The sequence below is a fragment of the Glandiceps talaboti genome, chromosome 4 (assembly GCF_964340395.1).
Source record: "Glandiceps talaboti chromosome 4, keGlaTala1.1, whole genome shotgun sequence".
NCBI classification, from domain to species: domain Eukaryota; kingdom Metazoa; phylum Hemichordata; class Enteropneusta; family Spengelidae; genus Glandiceps; species Glandiceps talaboti.
Window position 1 is genome coordinate 13,935,772 of NC_135552.1, and position 27,425 is coordinate 13,963,196.

Consider the following 27,425-nt stretch of genomic DNA (forward strand, 5'->3'; position numbering starts at 1 on the left):
GAATAAAAATTAGCATAAATGAATACTAATTACCCCCATGCTTCTTGGATTCTGTAGGGAGATTATACCCTTTAACACAATCAGTACTTACAGTTTGTACACTATACTTATCAAATCCAATCAATCACACCTTGAAATCATAATTTTTCAAATTTCCCTGTCCAGCAGGGCAATCTCTGTCTCTGTCTAAATAGTTAGTGCGGTGAACAACTGATTAAAAAAATTGGACGTTTCACTCTCTTCACCATATTGCATTCAGACAGATTTATATATAAACATGCACTCTTCTCAAATCACATAATTTCAAATTTAACTTTCTCAAGCTTTTTTAAAGTACTGTTCCCACAATTAGTTAGTTAGTAAGTATGTACTGGTACACTAATTTGTGTTTCTACTAAGACTAACATTACTGATGCACTCAATAGGGTGAATCTAGTACTGACATATACAATTTGTGAAGGCACTTTTTTTTTAAAAAAGGTATCTGAAAAAATTATCAGGTGAGACTTATGAAAATGTAATTACTACATTGTCATCACTACTTTGTGAAAACTTTCCAAAATATTACAATATTCTCTGTTACCATCACAACATACAGTGTATTGATGGTTCCTTCGTAACTCTGACTAACATAACAGTTTCTGAAGACACTGAAATGTAGCATAGATTAGTGCACCCTCTAGTGATAGCCAGATTTTGTTGTTGTGGGTCAAAATGATAAAAACTGTCATTTCTTGTGATTCACCACACAGTAACAGATAGGGAACACCAAATTTTGGTGCGTCACTAGAAACTGTGTGCACATCAAATTAGCTTTAGAGGGCACACTGGTACAGGTATAGATTCCTGGTCAGTAACTCTGTATTAATCAAACAGCACATACTATTACAGTTTGCTACCTTGGATTGATGTCTGAATGTTCTTGAGAAATATCACAAGAATGTATTTTGGTAGAAACTTCAATTTCAAAACACAGTCAGCTGTCTGCTATCTGTTCTTCTCTCTCTCTCTCTCTCTCTCTCTCTCTCTCTCTCTCTCTCTCTCTCTCAATGCACACAGACAAGTAATATTGAAGATTAACATTCAAGCCTTTTCTGTCAATACAGATTATATCTAGTTTTTCTTACGATATGTATAATACACATAATTCAAACTGTGCTTTCTTTGCACTTGCTAATCAACATGAAATGTAAATGCCTGTACAATTAAAATACATAACTTTGTTACCAAATTACCACAAATCATATTTCTATGAAATTACTGTTTTTACTTTTCTGTAATCTATAAACGTTAAGCTTACTGAAAATAACTAGTAATAATTGTAACTTAAGTAGGTCTTGAAATAATAATTTAAAATTTTTTTTTTTTGAAATGCAGTTTAGTTTTCAAATGTTTATCAGAGTATAATGATAGTCAACATCAAGCAAATGTGATGAAGAGTTAATTTTTATGTCAAAGCACAGAATTTTCTGTAGACATTAAAAATAAAATTTCACAAAAACATATTAAAGCTCTAATTACATATTTGTGAGCTGTGATTGAGTTTGATATCACTTTGATGAATGATTGATGATCCCTTTGAGTTAAACTAGTGTAAATCTCATTTATTAGAGAAGTATTCCAATTCACCCAAGCCCATCCACCCCCACTTACCCACCCACCCACCCATCCACCCACCCATCCACCAATACGTTTCAAAAGCACCATATTCCAAAAAGATTGTGCTCAATAATGCTGAAAGGTTAATCCACACTTCCTTGAATAAACACATCTTCAACTAGCTCTTCCGAATTTCCAGGTTTGTAGTCTGTCTTGTGTATAGGGGGAGGAAATTCTAAAGTTTATACCGGCAATAATTCTGTACTTTTGTAGTGAGTAATTACTATTATAAAAAATAAATCCCCTCATGTCAACGGATTTCATAATGTAGATTCTTGTTTGTAGAATTAATCCTCTATAAATGCATCACAGTCATACAATATAATTATTTGAAATTAATTATCATATTTAAATGACATAATTTTGAAACTGATGTCACCGGCTAAATAATAATCTGAAAGGTACGCCATGATGGGGCGCCCTCACACATCGGTCAACCTCTTTCATTGGATGACAGGCTGGTGAAGATGAAGTGACACGATGTATCTTACAGTCTTGTTAAATATCTACTGGACCTGTAATAGTCTACATCTATCAGAGAAGTACCTGGTCGTTCTGCCATAACAGTCTACGTCTGTCAGAGGGGTGCCTGGTCGTTCTGCCTTAACAGTCTACATCTGTCAGAGGGGTGCCTGGTCGTTCTGATGGATCATCCCTTACATCCCTTTTCCGTTTATCTTTTTGCTCTCTGCGGTATCTCTTTTCAGCCTTCTTTCTGAACCTCTGGATTTCTTTTTCAAGTTCAACATTAGGTGCAAGACCAATATCATTGAGTGGTTGACCAGTCACTGGGGATGTATGTGCTTTTGCAAACCATTCTGAAAACATAGATTCATGGTGAAGTAAGTCATACACTTTGACAAAAACAGAAGATTTTACAATTTGGCCACTAGGGGTGGTATCTGACAGTGGATTTTTTACTGTGTAGTGGGCCAGATTTGTTCTGCACTGTAGCAAACTTTGAAAATAATACTTGCCCAAGGTTTCATAGTTATATTCATGGCAAATGTCGACAACATGTATAGTTGATTTTCCGGTTCCAGGATGCATTGCGCGAAATGACGTTGCTTATGTTGTTAGATTTAGTCTTGTTTTGTCTTTATTACATTTGAAAAAAAACCATTTCCATTATGAAACAATGGCAAGACATGTTGACCTCTTTAATTATGGGTGATTTTATAGAACAAAGAGTGAACGTTCTACGGCATCGATGATAGAGTGGGATTTTACGGGTAAACCCAGGGTACCGTCATGTGACAACCATCCCCCTGAGTAGCACGTGCAAACCCCTCCACGCATACAGAATACATAGCATTGCATGTAGAGACGCGCAATGCATCTTGGAATCTATTGTAATTAGTTTCAAATAGTTCCCCTTTTTTTCGTTTTCAATTGTGCAACTTTTAGTTTTGAAAACTGATTTTATTATTACTTCATGCATTTGTCATGTGTTTAGCACGCATCATATTTCCCATACTGCACCATTCAAGATGGCCAGTGTGCTAGTTACCTATTCCATAATTTGTAGGAATTTGACTCACCCATGATATTGGTTCTTTCATATGTATTACCGTCTGTTGCAGTGAACGGGTGAACCATAATGTCGTTGGTGATTGGACAGCGATATTTGCTTGGAATCTCAAAGTCACCTTGGATAGTGTCATACATGTGATTCTGAAACAACAGACAATGAAATATTCCGTAAACAAACAAACAAACAAACAAACAAACAAACAAACAACTATTACGACAACACACTGAGAAAGCCATATTTCATAAATCCTTTTAATTCCACTGCTCTGTTAATCCAACCTCTGATTTCCTTACATTATTCATTCAAAATATAATTATTATATTAAAATATTCATATTACTGTTTAAATATTTACTTCTCGTAATCCACCACTGTGACAATATCTTTATAACTTTATAATTACTTGATAATGAAATGCAAAATTAAAACCAAATAATTTCTTGTAAATAACCACAGTTTGGGACGATTACACAATGTCCCACAAACTCAATAAACAAACTTCTTTTGTTTAGGTCAAAACTCCCTCCTTTTTCCCCTTACCCTAAATAAACACAAATGTGACATCGACATGTCTATATATCATGTAAACCATAATGAAAATTGTAGTGGTCACACCACTATGATCGATGCAATGCAAAAACATGTAGAAACACATCAAAATAGTAACTTATCAACATCTCAGTAGTAAATACAAAACCTGTTGTCATTGAAGGCGTGAAAGTTTTCAAAATTTGGTTAGAAATAGAAGTGCAAAATGAAGTTCAGCAATCGCTTTGATGCCAGACCCCCTCCCCCCTTGAAATGAATGAAGTTCACTTATAGAGCTTGTGTGACATTGTGTGATCAACCTTTAGGTTTCTAAGAATTTTTGAAGCTATACAACATGACTAAGGGTACAGTGGTATAATTGTTAACTATTCACTTCTTCATAAAATCTAACACCAGTATGGTGAAGTAGAGAACTTATTTTCAAAATAAATCAGCAGTCTTAACTTTCCAAACACCATCACCACATGAAAGCATGTTGCAAGATTATGTATTGTCACATGTATCAAGCAACATACAGACAAAAACTCAGGTGCACCTCTCCACAAGTTGCACATGCAAAAGTAAACACATTTCCATTATACATTACTGTGACATTTGCCATGTTCCTCTTATTGTAAGCTTTGGTTTCATGTTGGCATAATATTAATCAATGTGTACTACTAACTACCTCTGGTGTTGATTTGACTTCAACTTGGCGTACTTGCACTGGCTGTAGGTAATGTGAAGGTGCAGCAGAGTAGCGATTCTGTGTGTTTTTATAAAAAAAAAATACAATCATGCAATCTGAGTCTACCATGCATACTATAGACAACATAATAGACAACACTGTGTAGACCAATATTATAGACTACATTGTAGACTATATTATAGACCACAATAGAGACTATATTAATGACCATGTGTATGTACATATAGACAATGTTAGGGCATCTATACTGTGCACTGACTATGAACAAAGATTGGACACTTCAACATGTTGATGGGTATTTGCCACTTGGTTGCCCAGAGAATTGGCTATTTGGCTTGACAATATCATTCCAGTATGCTGTGTCAGATAGCCATGACAAGTCTTTGGGCTAGTTATTTCGAGGAGAACAGGGTAAACTTATCGGGGTAAGTCAGATGTGGGATTGTACTATATAAGAGGCGTGATACATCCTTGGCTGGTAAAACTATTCAAGTAACATGTTTGAAACAATAGAATAGTCCAATACAATGCCATGTTCTCGTAAAAATAAACTTAACCCACAGATTCTGACATTCCCATAATTAAAAGTTTCTCAAGCCAGGTCACATATAGATGAACCCTGACACATTGTCTATACTTCTTCGTGATACATCTTTGAGTTTGTATTAATTTCTGTGACATTACAGATACTGACATGCATGATAATGTACATAACAGTTACAGGACAGTTTCTGTAATACCGTAAACACAAGATGCTTGTCTGATCTTGCTTCCCCATTGCATTTGTCATCAGCACTATCAACTTGTACAGGAATCTTGCCGTTGCTTTCTGGTTCCTCAACTATTGTGTCCTGTGGCTGTGTCTTTATGTTTTGGGGAAAAGGAAGCAATGCGACAGGTTAAAGGTAAGGTGAAGCATTTTACAAGGTTCATCTTGAGTGGCTGTATAATAATGTAAGGCATTTATAAGGCTCATCCTGATTGGTTGTATAATGTGAAGCATTTACAAACCTCATCCTGATTGGTCGTATAATGTGAAGCATTTACATGGCTCATCCTGATTGGTTGGATAGTGTGAATCAATTATAAGGTTCACAGTAATGGTTTTATAATTTGAAGTATCTACATGTTCTATTTGTTTTCCTGTGCCAACAGTATCATTAAGTTTCAAATGCACCTCATTACCTCTGTCAGAGGTTATGTTTTAACCCCAATTTGTCTGTCTGTTGGCAACATCTCTACAAAGTTATGGAAAAATTGCTTATGAAACAAGAACCAACAAGCTATATTTGTACATCAACTTGATTGTAGCAAACCAATGGCATTACTAGCATCAGTCATTTATCTCCAACACTCAAGGGCACCCTTCATTATTTTTTTGTTTGGTTTGGTTCGAAATTGAATGGTGCTATGTTTTCACACCTTTCTTTGGTTTTTGATTGGTTTGAAGTTGGAATGGGAGTAAGTTTTCACCACGAGAACTGCTCACGATCAGTTTTTACAGAGGACTCAGGTATGTGCTCTATCAACTGCACTCTAGTTTCAACTTATACATTTGCCATCAAATATCTTCTAGATTTTAGACAAATATTTAGTGTACCTTTTCAGATCTCCTTGAGATCCTCTTCAACCTTTTCAAGATTCTCTTCGTAGGTCCCATTGGTATACCCATATTTCTCAAATCTTTGTCAGTCAAAATAAACAGGTCATCATACTTGATGTCCTCCTTGGCAAATATGTCAGCAAGCCCTTCTACATCCAGGTCAAGTAAGAACTGGTATACTTGTTTATCTAAGAAGTGTTAAAGATTCAAAATGGTAATTTTGTAGATTGTCACAGCAAGACCATGTTTAGTCATGACATGAAAGTAAAATGTCCACAATCATTCAAATTATGATGAAAAGGTGACTTTTTTTTTTTTGGGGGGGGGGGGGGGGCTAAAACTCTTCATCTATTTTAATTAATTTTGTATATTACTGTCCCAATAAGAGTATTTGCACATGAGGATCAGATGGTATTCTGCCCTAACTGGGCAGGATGGAATGATTCAAAGGTGTTAATGATCATATCGGGGATGGCATATTTTTATTACATGCCAAACTGGTGGCAAATTTATGATTTTTGTAGTTATGATTATCTCTGGTCAGCTGCAACTATGGAATTTGTCATTCTGAAGAGATCAGTCGACCACGACAGATTGAAAATCTTGATGCTAAAAACTTTCAACTGCTTGTGTTGTTATAACCTTTGTAAATCATTTGACCTACCAAGATGAACATTTTTGGTCATGTTTCTATGGTTACATTGTCGGAATTTGAGAATATCTTGTAATAAAAGTTACAGTGTACATGAAGGACGTCAAAAACTCAACTTTACTTCAATTGCAGACAGATACAGAAGATTAAATCTCCAAGTAATTGATAAAATTCAAGTTTAATTTTATTTCACCCAATGAAATATAGTCACTTTGAAACAGTCATATTAAAACAATTTTACTCTTAGAACCATGAAGAATATATTTTCCTATTACTTTCATACACTTTCTCTTTAGTTACCATAGAAACTTACCCATTGCTGGAGGTGCATTTGGTGCTCCCTCTGGAGGCAAATTCACATATGCTGAATCACCCATTGGCAAGCCGGCACCTTTCTTGATATCATCATCATTTTGATTACCTAGTTGATTACTTGGATTAACAGATCTCATTGCCTCATACTTAGTTTTCTCCTCTGTAGTAAAGAATTGTGGTCTTTCGTAATCACTTCTCGGTGTCTGAGCAGGTATGGTATAGCCGTCATCATCCTGGTGTTGATTTCGGTTTGTCTGTGGTTTTTCATAATTAAAGTGGTGTATTGGGGCAGATTTAGGTGCTGGGGGTGCCGATGGAGCACCTGGTGAGTACAGCACTTGACCATGACCTTGAAATGATACCTGAACATGACTTCCAATGTCTGGATGTGAAGTGTATGGAGGTGGTGGCCCTGAGAAGATAAAAATATTAGATTGTCACTGGAACTTCAATCCATTAATATTAAATGATTTGCAGTTATATGTAAGATTTTAATAATCAAGAAGATGATTATGTAGATAAGAGAGTGAACATGTGTGTATTTGGGTCAGAGGTTGGGGTGGGGGATGGGTGGGTGGGGATTTGAAGCCCTTGGAAAGTCCCATTATCGGAATACTGGTATACTTTCTTGTTACAATTAATTGTACTTTTATTGCATGGCTATGTGGGCACTAGCAGATGTCTATTACCCCAAGGTCTGTTATAAGTGGCAACTGCTATTTCCGCCAAGGAAATTATTTGCTACAGGCAATAAGTGTTTTATAACACATCACATTCCAAGGCACATATTCTTTCCAGAGAGAAAGAAAATCACTGGTAGGACTAGTCTCGTGCTACTGTAATAGTGCCCTAGGGAAAATAGAAAATGGGTCACTAGTCCATACCATGTGACACTGTCTAGGCCAATCACTGAAAGGTGTGTGAAACTAAATATGTTACAACATTATGTAGTAGCTGAGACTAAATAAATAAAGTCAATAATTGACCATAATTTGCTATCGTGTTATTTGGGATTAAAAATAAGAGTAGTTATAATTATATTACATCTCATTGATGTTTTTCAACTTACCTGAGTACACTGATGACCTTCCATCAATTGTAGCATATACATGTTCAACAGCTGGACGTGCTCCATGGGTTGTTATTTGTACTGTAGACCCCATACTTTGATTTTCAAAATCATCATTCCCTTCATCCTCATCATGTCCTGCATACCGAGACTGTCTGTTGTTATCTTTGCAACCAAAAAGGTCAGGAAAAGGCAGTCTATGAAACAGAAAATATTACAGTTACCGCATTCACCTGTTCTGTTTAATACAACCATGCAGCAACCAATAAGAAACTGCATGTCCTAGACTACAATAGCAAGATTGCAATTTCTTGCTACATTTTGTCTACCTGGTATTCATTAAAATGTACTGCAACTAGACATAGCCATGTGGGTGCCAATGTTTTGACGTCTGCATTTGATGTGTGCATGGGGGGGGTACTTGAGTTCATTTTGTTTACACAAAGTGTCGCAATAAACTGCATTCATTCAATCTTGCCATCAAAAAAATAGCATCATGAGCAGTTTCTTATTGTTTCTGCATGGTGGTATCAAACAAGGCCAGTGAGCTGTAAATTGAAATGGGGTGCATTAAATATGGCATCAGTTTCCTATCAAAACATTCCTTGGGTTAAAACAAATCACACTTTTGAAAATCACTTTTAATTCACACACAGTGCTCACAGGGCTTTACAATTACTGTCCCTGACATGGCCCTATAGGGATATTATGATTCTATATACATGTACATGTACTTCCCCAACTTCCTAGGGAGCATACAATCCATTGCAGCATCTGTAAGTGCATAGCATTAAATCATTCATATTGCAACCTCATAGCATTTTGAGTGTAGGTGATAACCACCTGTGTGCACGGCATGTTGAGTGCAGATGGTAACAACCTGTCTGGACAGGATGCTATTTTTAACCTGTAGTGTCCATAATCATACACTGTTACCTGTTTAAATCAATCATAGTACGGTCCAATCACAGCTGGTACATTTATTACCTTTTGTTTTTGTGCTTCATGTATCCAACAGTCAGAAGGATGACAGCAATAATGATTAAAAGAACTGTCACAAAACCAATGGCAATTGCTCCTCCATTACTTTTGTCATCATTAGGAAGTGGAATAGGTCCATCTGTATGAGAAAATGTTTACATGCATCTTTGGTTTCATTTGTTTTGAAATATAAAATTGCTATCAAATATTGATCAATATGCTACATTTTTTTCTATCCCCATAAAACTCCTTTGTTGTATTGAATATCTTTCTTGCAGGACAGTGACATTTAGCAATATAACATGTTATGGTACCATAATAAAGTGGAGTTTGAAAACAATTTTGTGAAATCATTTGGTATCATGTACAACACTAGTAATCCAGCCTTCTGTTTACTAAGATAGACGTAAACCAAATCTATTGTTCTTCAATGTGGTAGATTATACACAAATGGGTGATAGTAGTTCCTCTGTTGTGCGATTCTAATGACCATGTGATCAACATAGTGTAAACATTGGAAGTCCCAAAACAGCACTGAAAGTTCATGGAATTCTAAATAAACTAGTTTCAGAGACACCTCCCTACTGAGACTATAATTAAACCACCATCTGGCCATTCAATTGCTTAATTATCATGGTTTTATCAACATGTTGCGACAATTGTTTTAGTCTGTGTCTATCTTTAGTAAATTGAAGGCTCAACTACCAGGGTAATAGCATACTGTTCAGCCTCTTACTTAACATGTAACAATTACATGACTTGATATCTTAAAGCAATATTCTCTTAAAATATGAATGGCAATGGTAATTTGACTGAATCAAATGTACATTTGATGGTGTGTAGGGGTTTACTCGACTTTCAGTATACTGTAAAAATACTAAATTGTCACTGGTAATTTATTTCCAGTGTTTTTTGCTGGTGGTTTTCCACTAAACGAAATGCTCTTGAAAATACTTTTTATTCAAATGACACCATGCATATCTTCCAACTAGGGGTAGGGTGGGGGTTAATAAGGGAAAATTAGTGCCAGGAAATCCAGGAAATTTTTCGTTTCAGTAAAAATTAAATCCCTTGAAAATAATCGTATTTGACTTTAAGCAAAAATGTCAGTATTATGCCCAAACACCAGGAATAGGTTTGAGTGCTGCCAAAAACAAGTAATGGTTAAGTTTATGCTAATACCAGTAAGTACAAGTACATTTTCATATGTAACAAACCCCTCCCCCATCTAACCTCTAAGTCAGTATTAACTCTTAATAGTCAGATACAATGTATTACAAGATATGATATGCCAGGTATTGCTGGTCTATTCTTAGGAAAATAAATACCTTCCTGTCCTTCATATTCCACTATGAATCCATTGCCTTGATTTATACCATTGGTGGTAAATTTCATAACCACTACGTTCCTTGTACTTTGTATTGGCTCAACATCAGATGACCGTTTTCTTCTCCTCATTTCACCAGTGTACTCTCCTAATACATCGGCACTGACACCTTTACCATCAAACATAGCAAGTTTATCATCTTTTATGTCTAGTTCTGAAATTGTCATGGTAACCTTCTGGCTGTCATTAAGCTTGACCATCCATCCACAGGAGAGATGGCTAAGATATCTCTTAGGGTGGCCAGGAGATTTAATAGATCCCTTTTCAAAATTGCCGTCATACGTGTCATCAAAGATTTCATCAGATGTTTGCTCACAGCATTCTGTTGATGAAGTTATATAAATGAGAGAACTAGTTAAACTAGGTAAACTCTCTATGGATTCTGTGTTTATTTCACTAGGGTTCCATTCTAACATTTGGGTTTCAAGTACTGTACAGTTTTTGATTTTGTATTTGTGATATTATGTATCCATGTAGGAGTATAATCTCAATAAACAATGCCACCAATATATAACTTACTCTGTGTAACAGGTCCAAATAATAGTTTAGGCAGTGGGTCACCTGAAATATAAAACAAGACATAATGTATTAAGTCAAAAACCTTACATGTACGTCAGTTTGTTTGCAGTACATCCACATTAAAGGAAAATTAAATTAATGTTGTATTTTTTGAATTAGGATATTATTTGAAATAATTTGATACTATATGGTTAACTATGCTGATACTGTTCAAATAGAGAGAACTCTAAACTTGTGTGGATGTTGCATGCAGGTGCCGTGGTAACCACTTGTGTGGACAGCATGTTGAGTGTATGTGGTAACTACCTGTGTGGACAGCATGTTGAGTGCATGTGGTAACTACCTGTGTGGACAGCATGTTGAGTGTAGGTGGTAACCACCTGTGTGGACAGCATGTTGAGTGCATGTGGTAACTACCTGTGTGGATAGCATGTTGAGTGTAGGTGGTAACCATCTGTGTGGATAGCATGTTGAGTGTAGGTGGTAACCACCTGTCTGGATAGCATGTTGAGTGTAGGTGGTAACTGCCTGTGTGGACAGCATGTTGAGTGCATGTGGTAACTACCTGTTTGGACAGCATGTTGAGTGCATGTGGTAACCACCTGTTTGGACAGCATGTTGAGTGCATGTGGTAACCATCTGTCTGGGTAGCATATTGAGTGTAGGTGGTAACCACCTGTGTGGACAGCATGTTGAGTGTAGGTGGTAACCATATATCTGGGGAGCATGATGAGTGTAGGTGTTAAACCATCTGTCTGGGGAGCATGTTGGGTGTAGATATTACATGTATTAACCATCTATGTGGACAGGATGCTATTTTAAACCTGTAGTATTCATAATCATATACTGTAATATGGTGTTATCTGTTCTCACTTTCAAAAGTAATAGACAGGTGGTGTATTAGTCCGGGCAGGATAAAGTTATTCAACATACCGTGAATTATACTATTATAATCTTATGTGAAAATACCAAGTTACTTACTATTCACTGATAGGAGTAATTTAAAACCTGTACAAATCTGATTATTATCACTTTCAAACGTAACATAGAGGTGACGACCAGTAGTCCGCACAGTCTCCAGGAACTGTACTCCAGAATAGCTTCCCAGTTCTGTTGCATCATCAGAATCACCATCATATAATTCAAGTTCATCATGATCTTCAGTGTGTAATGCTGTAGTAATTAAATACACGAAACAAACAATCAACAACATCAAGATAATATAGTACGATCTATAGTGTGTAATATAGACTGTAAAATATGTCGTGTTGGTAATCCCTATCAGGTTGTACTAAACTGACATTATCTTGCACACTGCAACTAGATTTGGTTGCAGCCAATCAAATACTGTTATGCTAGCCCTGTAAGAGGTGTTAAAATGACCATGATGTCAGCTTTTCAAAGTTGTTGAGTCATGATGGGCAAATGGTTAGAGTGGCCGGCTTGGAACCTGCAGTGGCAGGTTCGAGCCCCATTACTGCCACTTGTTTCTGAATTTACTAAAGTCCTTAGGCAAGATTTGAACCACGATTGTGCCTCAGTCACCCCAGCTGTATAATTGGGGACCTGGTAAGATAGAGGTTGCAATGTGAATTCTTTAATCATATGTGCTTATAGAGGCTGCAATGGATTGTATGGTGAGAGTCGAGGAAGTAATGGGCAATTGTGCTGCTATAGATCTATGCCAGGGGTACTAATTGTAAAGCGCTTTGAGCATTTGAGCATTGAAAATTGAATGTTTCAATTCAAAGGACACCTACCTTCAAACTGTATAGCTATGGTATCTTTTAAATTCAAAGTTACTGTCCAGGCACAGTCCAGATTATTGTCATATGACTGTGGGTAGTTGGGTGACCAAATGTAAGCCTTCCTATCACCATAACTATGGGTTACTGCTCCAGAATCACAACCTTCAATTGTATGAAATAGGACGAAGTGTTTGAAAAACAAATATGAACCCAGCACTAGATAATTACAAAAATTCGTGTTATTAGCTCACAATAAAGAATAATGTGACTAGATGGAAGAAATTCAATTGAGAAAATGTTATCTGGTGAGTCTAATCCCAACAAATATTTGACAGACAGACTTTGTATACAAGTAAAACTACTCAATTTGTATGATTCAAAACACATTGTTCAAAACAAATCTGAAAATGTTAAGTATAAAATTGAAATACATTCAATAAACAAATATATGATCACAAATATGATTCAGACAAAAATAAGATTGAAATGGTTTTTATACCATACACAAGCAAGGATATTGTCATTGAACAGAAAATATTGATTATATACCCTGGTCATTCTATGTCATGAAACCTCATATCTACATCACAGGTTCTTTAGAGCTTGAAAAATGAGTTAAAACATTCCAAATCACCATTATTTTCCCCAATTTTTCATTAATTATGCTTGAAGAAGTATAATTACATTATTCCTCAATATTTCACTTCATTCAGCTGGAAAATACTCATGACCTAAGGGTTTATCACTTAACTCATCTAGCAACTCATAGTGACAAGGCCCCTTAGGTCATGAGTATTTTCCTTGGCTGAATGAAGAAAAATATTGGGGAATAATATCTGATCGTCACTGTTTCTTTTTAGTATCAAATATTACTGTTTTCAAATCTGTAATACTGTAACAAATCCATTGTATAGAAATCAACTGCAAGTCTGACTGAAATAAATAAATACAGCCCATTTCAAGTCAATGTTTGACAACCTCATCTGAGACAACCATGGATAAATTAATTCACAATTTGCAATTTTGCAAGTTCTTGCTTTGTCTAATTGAAATAAACCATTTATCAGGTACTAAATGGCAAGCACCAATTTTTTGACATATGAATATGATATTTTCATCAGGTCTGCATGGTGGGACATTTCAACAAAGTGTAACAAGAAACTGTATTTTTAAATAATCAATCATGCTATCTTTGTAGCATGTGCTGTTTCTTATTGGTTTCTGTATCAAACAGAGTCACTGAATGGTAACTTGAAAAGGACTGTAATTTTGTACTTACCCCCTTCTATTGTGAAGACACTTCCACTAGGTACAGTATGTGTATCTGGTGCTGTGACGACTGTATGTGTTGTTTGTGGTGGTATGGTTGTGGTTGTTCTTACTTTGCATACTATCTTAGGATCACTAGTTGAACTACCACATTGAGATCCAGAGGCAGGTATCCAAGCATAGTCTGTACAATCACTTAGTCTTGCTTCAGTACCACTGCATGATGGCTAGTTTTTGGGAAAAAATGAAGGGGGGGGGGGGGCAAGAGGGAGACAGACAGATAGGGTCAGACAGACAGAGAGATGCATGAACATTAATGAAATCTCATGATCAAAGCTTCAAATGTGAAGTTGACAATTGCAAAAAACATTTTTATCAACCTGCAATTTACCGAAATTTAGCCCTTACACATCCTTATTGCATTTATGGATGACTTAATTTACATAATATAATCAAATCAAAGATCATTTGTGTTTTTGTGTTACATTAAAAGATGAAGCCAAACTCATAACAAAGAGGTAGATTCAGTATTCAGTGACCATTTCAGTCTTTGTAATGATGATAACCAGCATTTAAGAACATGTTTTATCGATACATTATGCTAATTATTCGAAACATAACCATCAATAGTATTATTCAATGAAGGTAGAATGTGTCTGAAGGACCTATTTCCCTAAAATCAAAGTTATTCAATTCTCTCTAATGTATAAACTTTGCCATATGAATAGAATATTCAGCAGCCATATTGGATTTGGTGGCCATATTGGATTTGGTGGCCATATTGGATTCTAAAATGCCTTTATATTGATATCATTCTGACCTCTATTTCAAAAACATGTAACCCTCTGTTTTCTTTCTTTATTTTAGCTCAGAATCAGTTTCAGTTTTCAAGACCTAAATATCAGTAAAAGTTTAAGATATTTATTTTTAAAGCCCATTGTATGTTACAGTGAGAGCACAAATTTCTTTCCAGCATTTCAAACAAAACTATAGATTTAAGTACTTACAAATGCAATCATCACTCTTGGGTTTCCAGTTGAACATGTGGAGGAGGTATCAATTGTTTCATAGCCGTCAAATCCCAACTGATGACAAATCACAGTTTTGGTTTCATCTGATAAACCATTTAAACAGACTTGTTTTTTCTGTGGATGACTTTCAGACATTAACTGTACACATCCCTTATTACCAACTGTATCTTCCTCCACCAAAGTTAAACTATGTGTTATAGTATCTACATTGAAAATAAAATCAAGTATTAAATTATTCGTACTTGCAGGGCTCAAAATTAACTTCTTCCTTTGGTAGTCCCAGTGGGCTACCAATTTCAGAAAATGGTAGCCCAAGAATGGTGACCAGTAATCCCATATTCCTGAACTGAAAACACACTTCCCTCTGGAAATATGTGTGTGTTACACTCTTATCAAAACACTTTTATATGTCAGTAAATCTTCCAACCTTAAATCATCGCATAATCAGTGGTAGCCTATTTGAGTGGGCTGCCAGCTACAAATTATGGTAGCCCCATGACAAGAATTGGTAGTCTGTGGACACAGGACTACAGTTGAGTTCAAGCCAAGATTTGTATTATTTGATTTGATCTAGAGTGACACAACAATATGTAAATGTTCATCATTGCATAATGCTTTACCTTCAAATAAGCTATAATGTGACAGAACCCCACGAGTGCATACTTAGGGTATTTGCATGAGTGCTTGCAGTGTTTTCTGTGGCTTTACTTGCGAGTGAAAATGCAGTAGAAAACACTGCAAACACTCGTGCAAATACCCCCTGAGTATATAGATAGTGTACATAGTGTACGAGTACAAATACTCTTCAGAATCCACAATTAAAAAATACCCTGGTGTCGCATTTCCCTTTAAGGTGATGAGTAGAAATGGGATGATTTGATAGTCCATGTTCTTATATAAGAAGAAAGTTGAGTGAATAGTTAGAGATTGACATTATAGTCTAACCTGTACACTCAATGCCAACATCATGGCCAGTAGAGCACTGATAATCTCCCCAAGCACCATGGTCACAGTCAATTAAGTGCCGCTCATCGCCTTGGCAACCGACCTACAAAATTTTAACAAAACAGACATCTCAAATAACTGTTATACACCAACAGGGTACTTTCTGACAAATTTCAAGTTAACAATTTGCATTTCTTTTGTTTTTTCAAAAATAAATTCTATCAAAATTGATAATAGAGAAACAAAATTTTCCACTGTGATTGCGTTAATACTAATTTTATAGATTGCTATACAGTTACATGTAAAAGATGTGCATTTTGGACTTAAAAAGATAATGACTGACAAATAGTTGACATTTTGCTAAAAGTAAATTATTTTATATTTTGTCATAATTTGCAACCTCACAGAGCACATATATAATGGCATTTTTCACCAAAACATTCCAAGACAAAATACTATTCAGAAGAGGTCACTGTCTCTCTCCAATGCCTTTTGCAGTAAATGCTGCTAAAACCAGGTTATCATTTGCAGTCAAAAAACATCAATGCTGATAATACCATTTTCAACTACTTACTTTGTTAAGATGTGTTTTTCCACTTCCCTGTCCGAACTCATTCGTCAAGTAGACAAGAGCAGAGCGAAAATTCAATTCCCGACATGCTACATATGCATCATTTATACTCCATTCATTTGAGCAGATCTGAAATGAAAAAAGTTTTGGGACTCTTTAGAAAAGTTCTAAAATTTCTGAAAGTTTGACTTTGACATCAAAACAGTTATTTTTACATGAATTTTTGTTGCAATCATAATGTTAAACAAGTTATACACCCACGAATACTAATACAACTTGTAACATCCAACAACAGCAGTTTCCTTGCTTGCCATAATCATTACCACTTGTATCATATTGTTAATTGTCAACTTCTATTTTCCACAAATTTTGAATTTTGAGAGTAGAAGGGAGTAATTTTTTTACATACATCCCTCAGATGCTAAGCCCTTGCATGAGAACTTTGTGTGTCTGAAGCACCAAACTGCATGACTAAAGGAGTGTATTTGGAGTGAGTACATATACTTACTACACCCCACTGGGAGTCTTGACAAATTTCTAATCTGTGTATTTGGACTGAGTACATATACTTACTGTACCCCACTGGGAGTCATGATAAATTTCTAATCTTCCTTCGTATGATTCAGTCCCATGTTTCAAATATGTAATTCCTTCTGGTGGATGATCATCCGCTGTAAACAAAATTAAAACAATGTTATGATTTAGTAACTCACTCTATACTGTAACCTAAAACTTTTTACTACTAGAAAATTTTGTGATTTTACAGTCTTCAGATAATTCTTAAAGGCTAATTTTCACTAATAACCAGACTCTGGTACACTGTGTTCATGTACGAAAATATATGTTTGCATTTAAATATTTTTGTTATTTTTGTTATTTTTAGAGATATTAACGAAAATTAACTCTTTCACCACCATTGGCCTCATGGGATTGAAACATCTGCCATATTTAGATTTGATCTTGTGGGCGAAAAACGCACATAAAATTACGATCGCTTGTCATTTGGATCGTCACTGTAGATATCATTCACTATCATACGTTCAAAATGGCAGGCTAGATAAACAAGGCTAATACGTATGTGTGGAACTAGTAATGGCAGCAAATTTTGCAGCAATAGCTGCCTTTGAACAGTTTTACGGCAAGATAGGTGAATGAACTTTGGCGTCCTGGTATACCGGGTTCTGGTGGTCGCCTTAGCATGTTCTGGTATACTGGGTACTGGTGGTGAAAGGGTTAAGTGAAAATTATCAGGTATATAGTATTACAGATTAGGTACACCACACTTGTATACAAACACTAAACTATATATTACTTATATGTGTATTTATATATCACATTCCATATATATTAGCAAATTGTCATGAATATTTGATGAACTTTACAAAATGTTGTATTCACTGATTCAGAAGTAAACTCTGGACAGGATGTTGCATATATGTGCTGTTACAATATGTCAAGTGGTTACTTTTCAGTTGTTTTCACAAATCCTGTGAGACCGGCTGACAAACAGACTGAGACAGTACTGTACCATGATTAGAATAAGCATCTAGTACTACTGAGACCCTAGCTCAGTTTTCATAATAATGAAATACCAGATCTGTGAATAATACCAAGAAGCCTTTTTTGCTGTGCACACTACATTCAAGTCTGGATGGCATGTAAAAGACAAGACATATCCTGTAACTTAACCCTTATGATGTGGCTTGCTTTACTTGAAGTATCCCATTTGCCAAAACCAGACACACTGTTGTTAATATTGTGTTTTAACCTTGCTGTAATTTACTTACTACCAGGAAACTCAATGAAATTTGGTATTGAAGTAATCATGGGCCACTAGAATACCATAAAACTTGCATCAACTATATAACGTGTCCAGTCAGTACAACATACTCCAAATTATTACTGTGGTATTTTGTGCTTCAGTTAACAAAGATAGACACAAACTAAAAGCATTGTTGCAAACATGTTGATACAAAAGTGATAAGCTATTGAATGGATGTTGGTTTAATTATAGTCTCAGTAGGGTGGCACACTGAAAGCTAGTTCCATAGACATTCAGTGTACTGTTTTGGGACTTTCAATGTTAACACTATCTTCATCACAGGGTGATTAGATAACAAAGGAAGTGCTATCACCCACCTATGTAATCTAGTAGACTGTGTAGAACAACAGTAGTTTTAATTTTGTGTCTATCTCAGTAAACCAGAGTCATAAATGATTCTTGTTGATTAAAACAATGTCATTGTCTGATTGTGTTTACATGTACAATAGCATTGTCCCCTAGGACCTCCAGGGCTGTCCTATTGGACACCAATAGGATTGCCCTCTAGGACCCACACAGCTGTCCTATTGGACACCAATAGGATTGTCCTCTAGGACCCACACGGCTGTCCTATTGGACGCCAATAGGATTGTCCTCTAGGACCACACAGCTGTCCTATTGGATGCCAATAGGATTGTTCTCTAGGACCTACTGGGCTGTACTATTGGACATCAACAGGATTGCCCTCTAGGACCCACATGGCTGTCCTATTGGACACCAATTGGGTTGTCCTCTAGGACCCACACGGCTGTCGTATTGGACACCAATAGGGTTGTCCTATAGGTGTCATGTCCAAAACCCTCATAGGACTCCCTATATGCTGCCCTTTTAAACTGTCCTGTAGGATTACGTAATAAGATCATATAGGATCTTTTCGTAAGTGTGCACTATGCTATATGTTTTGATGTCCTGTGGTGACACTTGCTTTGATACATTTCATTGAGTTCCCCTAGTTAACTGGTTAAAAACAACACCATTTTCATCACAATGTATCAGGTTCTTGTCAAACTGTACACTTCAAAGCAATCGATTTTGTCAAACATACATCTACAGATGACCCCTGCATCCTGACTGTGGTCACACGTTGAGGTTGTATTCCAGGATGAATGACGACATAGTGACAGAGACAATTCTGATCCGCAACAATCCAGATAACTTAGATGTATAGAACCACTACCAGCTCCAAAACTTTGAGGCCGATAAGCACCATCATATCCTAGCTGTTTACAAACAACAACTTAAAAACAACAACAAGATATTACTATTAGTTGAACTAACAGAAAATTAATGTTTAACTTTCTGACCAGATATAACTTTCATAATTAAATTATGGTAATGTAAATTATTCATACCTCAGGGTCAATTGAAACAGCACTAGTTTCAAATTAAAATCTTAATTTATTCATTACATTGTTTATCATCACAAATTTGAAATATGTAAAATATGTCTACCCAGCTGATAAATACTGATATTTAATATAAAAAAGTCATACAGTTCCCCAAACAAGGAGTAAAATCACATGCTGCAATTGAAAGTTCACATAACTCATTGGCTATTTCTGAAGAAAAAGTGAAAAAGTGAGAAGAAGGTGCCTTAGAATATATGGCTATCCATAAGTTGCCATGTTTTATTGCTGATTTGCATAATATTTGAATTTTAAAAATTCTCAAAGTTGAAATAAAACAAATGAACTGTTAAGCAGCCAAACATGGACTTACTTGCTTCATTCAAACCAAATGTTGTATTGCATACAGTGCCCCATTGACCACCATGGAATATCTCAACTCTGCCTTCAAATGGAACGTCAGTACGACCACCTGTTAATCTCACTGCTTGACCAGATGTTTCTAGATATACAATCAATCAAAATGCAGGTTGTGAAAGTTATGACTGTTTTACCGGATCTGATCATCAGTACAATTATATTGAATTAAGGTATTAAAATTGAAATAACTTATTTTCAAATATAATTTGAAATAGAATTTATTCCAATTTTTCTTGATTAGACTATAGTTATACAAATGGTGGATGACTCCAAAGTCTTACAAAATAGGTTTACCTGTTTTATCACATATGACTCCCACATCGTTGTCATGGCTACAACTTGTTGTGCCGGTACTATGGCTGCATTCTAACAGTGAATTTTCATTTCCTGTACATCCGACATTTGTCATCCATATTTGTCCAGACCCTTTCCCAAAGTGACCTCCTCTCTTGACCTCAAGCTGTCCTTTAAACCCTGTGTAAAGAACACATCCATGTCACAAATAGTAGTTCAATTAATACCATGTATCTGAAAAAATTTGAATTTGTATCTATATAATTATATATAAAGGTGTTGAAATGTTCAGCAAATGCCTTTCCCATATTAGTTGTTACCACGACTATGCTAGTTTGTTACTGAAAATTTGAATTTTGCATTACTTGCTTACATTTAGGCAAAAGTTTTTCTTGCTGAGATGCTGAGGTCTGCAACTCAAGAATCAAATCGAAAAAAAAAAATTATATGTGTGTGTGTGTGTCATAAATTTAGTAGATGTCGTAGGAAATTACCTTCAGTTCAGATTCGGATTAACATTTAGATGTGAAAAACAGTTGTCTGACAGAGCTGTAGAAAAAGTTGGTCAGAAGGCTAATCCTCTAACCGTCACTGATAAGTGTCTCAAGAGGGCACCCCACATGAACAAAAGTGAGGAGAAAAAATTACACAAGAGTACACAAAGAAGTCAATAAAATGTATAATGTTTTGACTTTTCTAGTCAAACACTGAGAAATGATGAATTCCTTCAAACAAATTATTAGTAAACGATTACTAGTACATGGCCCTCACTTCTGGTCCAAAAGCCGTTTCCAAACAGCACTCCTAGTGACAACCTATAGCTTCTTTTGTTTTTCTAATAACCCATATTATTGGCATATGAAATTGAAATGTTCACCATTAGAGAGAACTTCACCTCCTCCTCCTTATTCCTTGTATTTATTTATTTATTTATTTATTTGTTTGTTTGTTTGTTTGTTTGTTTGTTTGTTTGTTTGTTTGTTTGTTTGTTTGTTTGTTTGTTTGTTTGTTTGTTTGTTTGTTTGTTTGTTTGTTTGTTTGTTTGTTTGTTTGTTTGTTTGTTTGTTTGTTTGTTTGTTTGTTTGTTTATTTATTTATTTATTTATTTATTTATTTATTTATTTATTTATTTATTTATTTATTTATTTATTTATTTATTTATTTATTTATTCATTCATTCATTCATTTATTTATTTATTTATTTATTTATTTATTTATTTACATACCTAACTGTTTACATACAACTCCGGCATCTCTTGAATCAAACCCGTTTGTAGTATCACAAACAGTTCCCCACTGTGAATTTTTGAAGACTTCAATGCGACCTTCACTGGAATCATCACCGTCTACTAAACGAACTCCTTCAGCCTCATCAGATGGTAATAGATCTTTTTAAAGAAAATGATAAAAAACATCATTAATGCCCAAATCTTCCAAGACTTTGTTTAGTTCTCAACAACTAAATCATAACACCGACCACTGGTGGCGCTCAACTACACAACACTCCTCAGGAACATTTGGGAAATTACTAACATGAACACAGAATTCTCATAAGATTTCTTTTTTCTTTTTAATTTTAGTTTTGACATTAATCAAAAAATCATGTTGTTGTGGGTGCTCTTTGACTGAATCCCACATATAATTTTTCTGATAAAAAGAAAGAAAAATGTTTGTTTTTCACCAGAAATATGACAGCTGCCTACCAGTCTGAACTTCACAACCCTCACTGAAGGATACATCATCGATAGCAATGTCACCTTTTCCTTCATTGTCATATCCACGCATGGCTCGCAATATTACCTAGGAAGATATCAATTTTAATATTTTATGTAAATCCTCTGTAATCTTCACTGATAAGTGTCACAAGAGGGCGCCCCACACATGAGCAGAAAATTACACACTGTCGAGTACACAAAGAAGTCAATAAAATGTGGCTAAAATGAGAAAACAACTCAGTTCCCAAAAAATGTTGTAGAACAAAATTAGAATAAATGTTTTGACTCAAATTGTTGGATGTAAATTTGTCAAGTTACCTCACAATGTTAACTTTAAAATATCAATTTTTGACACGTTGTCGTTGTACACTGTTATTATACACATAGATAGAATCCTCGCTATATCAAAGAATTCATATTGGCTTGGTTCCATTTCCCATAAAAAATTTGATTATGTCATTTAATATTACATAGATTGTCGTATGTATATTTATCACGTATAGCTAACACACATCATTGTACAAAAATGTTACTGTTGACACATACAGAAGACTTGCTAGGTCAAAGTATTGATATTAGCTTAATAGTCCACCCTTCTATTAATAGCTGGATGCAACTTGAGTCTCAAGCAAAGGCATGAAAATACAGATGTACTATCATATTATCCTTTGAGTTTCATTTACCACATCTGGTGAATGAATCAGAAATCAAGATTCATGGATGATCTATTATTTACTTTGACACTATTTCAATGTAATACTTATACCATGAATTGACGTCAGTTGATGTAAAAAAAAAGTAACTCAAATCTCACACTTTATAAAATTGGACAGATGTCAAAATAGCTGAGTCAGAAAAGTTACACGAATCTCGCTCTACAGATTGAAAATAGTCGGCCAGAAAAGTTACATGAATATTTTTAATCTCACACTGACATATGCAATAGTTCAGCATAAAATTGAACAGATTGAAAAGGGTTTGGAATTTCACACTAAAATAAAATCTGACATATGTGAAAGTTTGTCCAGTAAAGTTACACGCATCTCACACTATATTAAATTTGGTGAATTGAAACAAGTTTGGCCAGAAAGCGTACACGAATCTCTCACTAAAATAAAATTGGCCATATGTAAAATAGTTATGATAACCATGAGTGTTCTATCTGTGAAGTCATCGAGTACAAAAATGACTGCTATGTCTGACTAAATACCACACAAATGCTATATTTCTCTCTCCTCATTGGAAATTTCCCATATCATTGATATAAACATCAACTTCGATGATTTAAAAAATTTCATTTTTACAAAATTTGAAACAGATAAAGTCATAACTGATCATAGTAATGAACTTCAGAAACACTTTAAAATATTGCAGTTTACATTTTGAAATGATTACTAAATTTTTCCTCACTCCTCTCAGGTTCACACGCTTTGCAGTTTATTTTTGTGTCTGTGTGCACATTATGACTTTTGTAAAGGACTATATCATAATACTTAGGTTGACCATATGACAGACGAAATTTACTTTGGTTAGGTTGGCCCAAGTCTGCCATAATTTGGTAGGGGAACCTAGTCATTACCCCTAGTATTAAAACTAAAAACACTGATGTCTTTCAAAGGCTGATTTGTTACTTTCTTATATGAAAGATTAGGATGAAAAAAAAAAAGTTTCACTTTATGTCTTTCGTCAACATAATTCATTGAAACATATGTTTATAGAATGTAGAAGCAACTGACAAAGGGAAACGTGCAATGAATGATTTTTATGGTTATCATTAATATGAAAAGTAGACAAGAATGTTATAGTTTACTTCCTTTCTACAAGCTATGATTTATAAAGAAGCGACTGAAACTGCAACTCTACTCTGAAAGTATTTTATTTTTATCAGAATGTTCTCTGTACATCTGTCACAGAGAAAGGAGTACAATGGACTAAATTTATAAAAAGATTTCACTCAATATGTAAAACTATATTATACACTGTACACTCAAAAAACACTCTGACTGGTAAAGGGGGGGGGGGTGAGGTGCTGATATCAATTCTTAAGGAGCACTTTTTAAAAGTGATTGAACTCACATCAACACACACACACACACAATAGACAGATGAACACAAAGGCACTACAAACTGGCAGACATACACAGATAAAGAGAGAGAGAGAGAGAGAGAGAGAGAGAGAGAGAGAGAGAGAGAGAGAGAGAGAGAGAGAGAGAGAGAGAGAGAGAGAGAGAGAGAGACAGAAAGAGAGAGAGAGAGAGACAGACACTTTTATCATTCCTATACCACTACTAATTTTTTAATTCAATTGTGTTTATAATAAAAGTTGTGTTCCTTACTTCAAACTCAGCATAACTGTTTTGGAGATCCACTGATGCAAACTGCCACTCGTTACCTTGGTTACCAGACTCAGACCATTTTTCAACTGAAGCACTTGACATGACATCTTTCACTATGACTTTCAGACTGCCTATTCCAGTTCCATACATATGATAGTAGAACCTTAACTGTAATGTTAAAAATTGTACTTTATGAAATCATTACAGTTATATAATATAGAATTTTAAAGCCTTAATTATACTAATGTTATAAGGATTGAGGGATGGAAATATCTTTTCGAGAACTTTTGCTGTAAAGGTTAAATAGATTTTCATTCAAGTATTAAAATAAAAAAGTTACTACTGGTACTGTAATATGGTTTTGGATAAGAGGAAAGAAGTACCACTCTGTGACTAAATGCTAGAGGGGGCTATTTGCAGAACAGGTGTGTTGGTGAACTTATTAAACTAAACAAACGAGTTATGGTAGTGGATAAGAGAAAAGAAGTACCACTCAATCAGATTGTATTCTGTGCCTGGATGGTAGAGGGCGCTATTTGTTGAAAAGGGTTATAGTGTACTTACATAGCATGGTCTATCAACTGAAGCTGACCACGATGTACTGACCAGATCAGCTACTTCTCCTGGATTTTGGTTTGATGCTTCAATATAGGCATAATAACCTGAAAAAAAACACGAAATGTGAAAAGATACTTTTTATACCACATAATCATGCAATCGATGTTGTGTATGATGAATAAACTGTATATTACAAAAATAAAAAGATGAATCAATGAAAATTTCTTCTCACAGAGTCAAAAATTTTCTTTGAAGCAAATCCCAAATTATAGTATACACCTGGCAATGCTGATGAGATGTGGGATTTGCTTCCAATTTTTTATCTGTGAGTAGAAATTTCATATTATGACACCATGAACCTAGAATACATGAATGTTCATTCTTGAAAAGATAAATCATAACCTCTGCTGGTACGTGCCACCCTTTATATATATATGATGTCATAATGGTGATAATTAAAGGTACAGTATAAACTAACTGGGTAAAATCCTGCCTTGAGACATTATTTTCCATATCACCACAGAATTTATACAATCCATGGGCCAAGCTGAACAAAAAATATGGAATATATATACTCTTGTCGTTCTACGTTACGACAACGTGCATCTATGTCACTATAACGTGTGTCTACATCACTGGTTCTGCTGGGTTTGAAATATGAGTCAAAACGGGTTCAAAATTGCCATTACTTTCCCTAATTTTTTTTTGATAATTACCAATGCCAGGATAATATTTATGACCTATGTGTTGGCTATTAAAGGCCAATAGGTCACTCATATTTTCCTTCCCTGCCTGAACGAAGAAAAATATTGGGTAATAATATCTAAAAGTACAACTACCTATACATGTATCATATATTCATATGCAGTCCTCAAACTGTCCAGCTGTTGGGCTTAATTTCCAGAATGTTTTTGTTCTTTTAGATTAGATTATACAATCAAGAACAGTCACGATAAAACGTTTACACAAGAGTCTGTGCCAGTGTCGCACCCACATGCCCTTTTAATATGCTGTTTGTTTATTTTGTACAAGGTATGAGATAATGTAATAGTCGGCCATTTTGGGTGATGATATATCCATTCAGGGATGATTGTACTCAACCAATGAGGGTGGAGAATTTGTATAGCCTAATACACAGTACAACATGGAATGTGCAATGCATGGTATTCTCATCAAATTTTACTAACTGTGTCTCTTGCTTCAATGTCCAGCGTGGTTTTCAGGGTGACCCTATTTTTTTCTGTTTCTCAATACCAGACCGACCCAAATTTCCAGCTCCAACGTCAAAATTAAAAAAAACAATTATTTTTGCCTGCCTTTGATATTTTGGGGAACGATGCCCTCTCTGGCAAGAATAAGCAAGTATCTGGACTGTCATCTACAGTCATGGCGGCTGTAGCGACACTTGTTCATGAATGGAGCACATCTTTCATGATGGAGATATTCAAGTGGGCGGGGGTGTGGGGGTGGTGCTGAGAACATGTCGATTGTATAGAGAAGCTGGGACAGGGCTTGTTACCAGGATTCCAATAAAAAGAAGATAGAGGAGAGGAGAAGGAGAGGCAGAAAAACAACTGGAGAAAAATGAAGAAGATGACTAAAATACTAAAAAGAAATCGACCAACTGACCCATAGTTACTATGAAAAAGGAATGAGACACAGAAACATATAGGGTCACCATTATGACTACAATCAGTTGTGAATGATTGGGTATATTCAGAACAACTTCATACCTAGAATGTTTTTCAAAGTGTGGTCCTTTGATGGTCCTGTAGAAGTTGTATCTGTATCCCACTTGTTTCTCTTCCAATCAAAGTCATCAAAACAGCTTTGATCCCAAGAACAGAAATGATTCTGGAAATCACATATACCTGGTCCTATAGTCAGAGTGAAAGAGGGAATATAAATAGTGTTATTCAAGATAATTACAGAAATGTAAAGTTTACTCTGGTTCAATCTGATTAAAATCTGATGTAGAGAACACAGTGAGACTTCTTTTTGGCTGTTACGTTTACTGGCATTTGTTCTAACTCTGGTTGCATGTTTAATATTCAACACAAAGTATAGAATTGTAAAATTTACTTGGGATGGATACTTACACCTGATCTAGCCATATTTATTGCTCAACATAATATTACTCAACTAAAATGATTGAGATGTAAAATTTACTCAGGTTCCCTACTTCTCGCTTTTCATCCTATCCACCGATATTTATAACTCAACAAAATTTACAGCGATGTGAAACTTACTCGGGTTGCACACTTCTAAACTTTCATCCTGTCTAGTCACTGACATATTGATTACTCAACAAACATTAAATCATTGAATCAATCAATCAGTGAATTCATAAAGTTTCCGTTACAATGTAGAGTTCAGAGGTGCTGTACAGTTAGAATGCTCTGGAGAATAGATATG

General features: G+C 35.2%; 2 protein-coding genes across 3 annotated transcripts in view; both read right to left on the reverse strand.

The window, feature by feature from the left end:
* Positions 1 to 1,682: 1,682 nt before the first annotated feature.
* Positions 1,683 to 9,116, reverse strand: LOC144434539 (uncharacterized). Of its 2 annotated transcripts, XM_078123003.1 has the most exons (7): positions 9,056 to 9,116; positions 8,069 to 8,265; positions 6,998 to 7,411; positions 6,030 to 6,220; positions 4,409 to 4,486; positions 3,201 to 3,333; positions 1,683 to 2,477 (listed from the first exon to the last, which is right to left on the reverse strand). In XM_078123003.1, exons 1-7 carry the CDS (start codon positions 9,073 to 9,075, stop codon positions 2,263 to 2,265), a joined length of 1,248 nt encoding a protein of 415 aa, XP_077979129.1. In that variant the 5' UTR covers positions 9,076 to 9,116; the 3' UTR covers positions 1,683 to 2,262. The 2 variants fall into 2 exon arrangements, with proteins under 2 accessions (XP_077979129.1, XP_077979130.1); XM_078123004.1 differs by lacking the exon at positions 4,409 to 4,486.
* Positions 9,117 to 10,161: 1,045 nt separating this feature from the next.
* The window catches only part of LOC144434198 (scavenger receptor cysteine-rich domain-containing protein DMBT1-like), a 44,503-nt gene continuing 27,239 nt past the window's right edge, over positions 10,162 to 27,425 (reverse strand). The window contains exons 11-28 of the mRNA XM_078122652.1: positions 26,744 to 26,887; positions 25,017 to 25,114; positions 24,453 to 24,620; positions 22,105 to 22,201; positions 21,628 to 21,789; positions 20,402 to 20,581; positions 20,061 to 20,189; positions 19,387 to 19,578; positions 17,093 to 17,190; positions 16,523 to 16,648; positions 15,949 to 16,051; positions 14,980 to 15,206; positions 13,983 to 14,199; positions 12,716 to 12,865; positions 11,937 to 12,128; positions 10,956 to 10,997; positions 10,378 to 10,758; positions 10,162 to 10,193 (exon numbers count right to left, since the gene is read on the reverse strand). Of these exons, the coding sequence (XP_077978778.1) occupies positions 10,162 to 10,193; positions 10,378 to 10,758; positions 10,956 to 10,997; positions 11,937 to 12,128; positions 12,716 to 12,865; positions 13,983 to 14,199; positions 14,980 to 15,206; positions 15,949 to 16,051; positions 16,523 to 16,648; positions 17,093 to 17,190; positions 19,387 to 19,578; positions 20,061 to 20,189; positions 20,402 to 20,581; positions 21,628 to 21,789; positions 22,105 to 22,201; positions 24,453 to 24,620; positions 25,017 to 25,114; positions 26,744 to 26,887 (2,738 nt within the window). The remainder of the gene's footprint in view (positions 10,194 to 10,377; positions 10,759 to 10,955; positions 10,998 to 11,936; positions 12,129 to 12,715; positions 12,866 to 13,982; positions 14,200 to 14,979; positions 15,207 to 15,948; positions 16,052 to 16,522; positions 16,649 to 17,092; positions 17,191 to 19,386; positions 19,579 to 20,060; positions 20,190 to 20,401; positions 20,582 to 21,627; positions 21,790 to 22,104; positions 22,202 to 24,452; positions 24,621 to 25,016; positions 25,115 to 26,743; positions 26,888 to 27,425) is intronic.

Excerpts from the sequence above, each read along its gene's own strand:
- LOC144434539 (XM_078123003.1), bottom strand. The coding sequence starts at position 9,075 with ATGAAGCACAAAAACAAAAG. Across the intron at positions 8,266-9,055 it reads ATGAAGCACAAAAACAAAAG|ACTGCCTTTTCCTGACCTTT; the intron begins GTAATAAATGTA and ends TCTGTTTCATAG. Across the intron at positions 3,334-4,408 it reads AAGTCAAATCAACACCAGAG|AATCACATGTATGACACTAT; the intron begins GTAGTTAGTAGT and ends CTGTTGTTTCAG.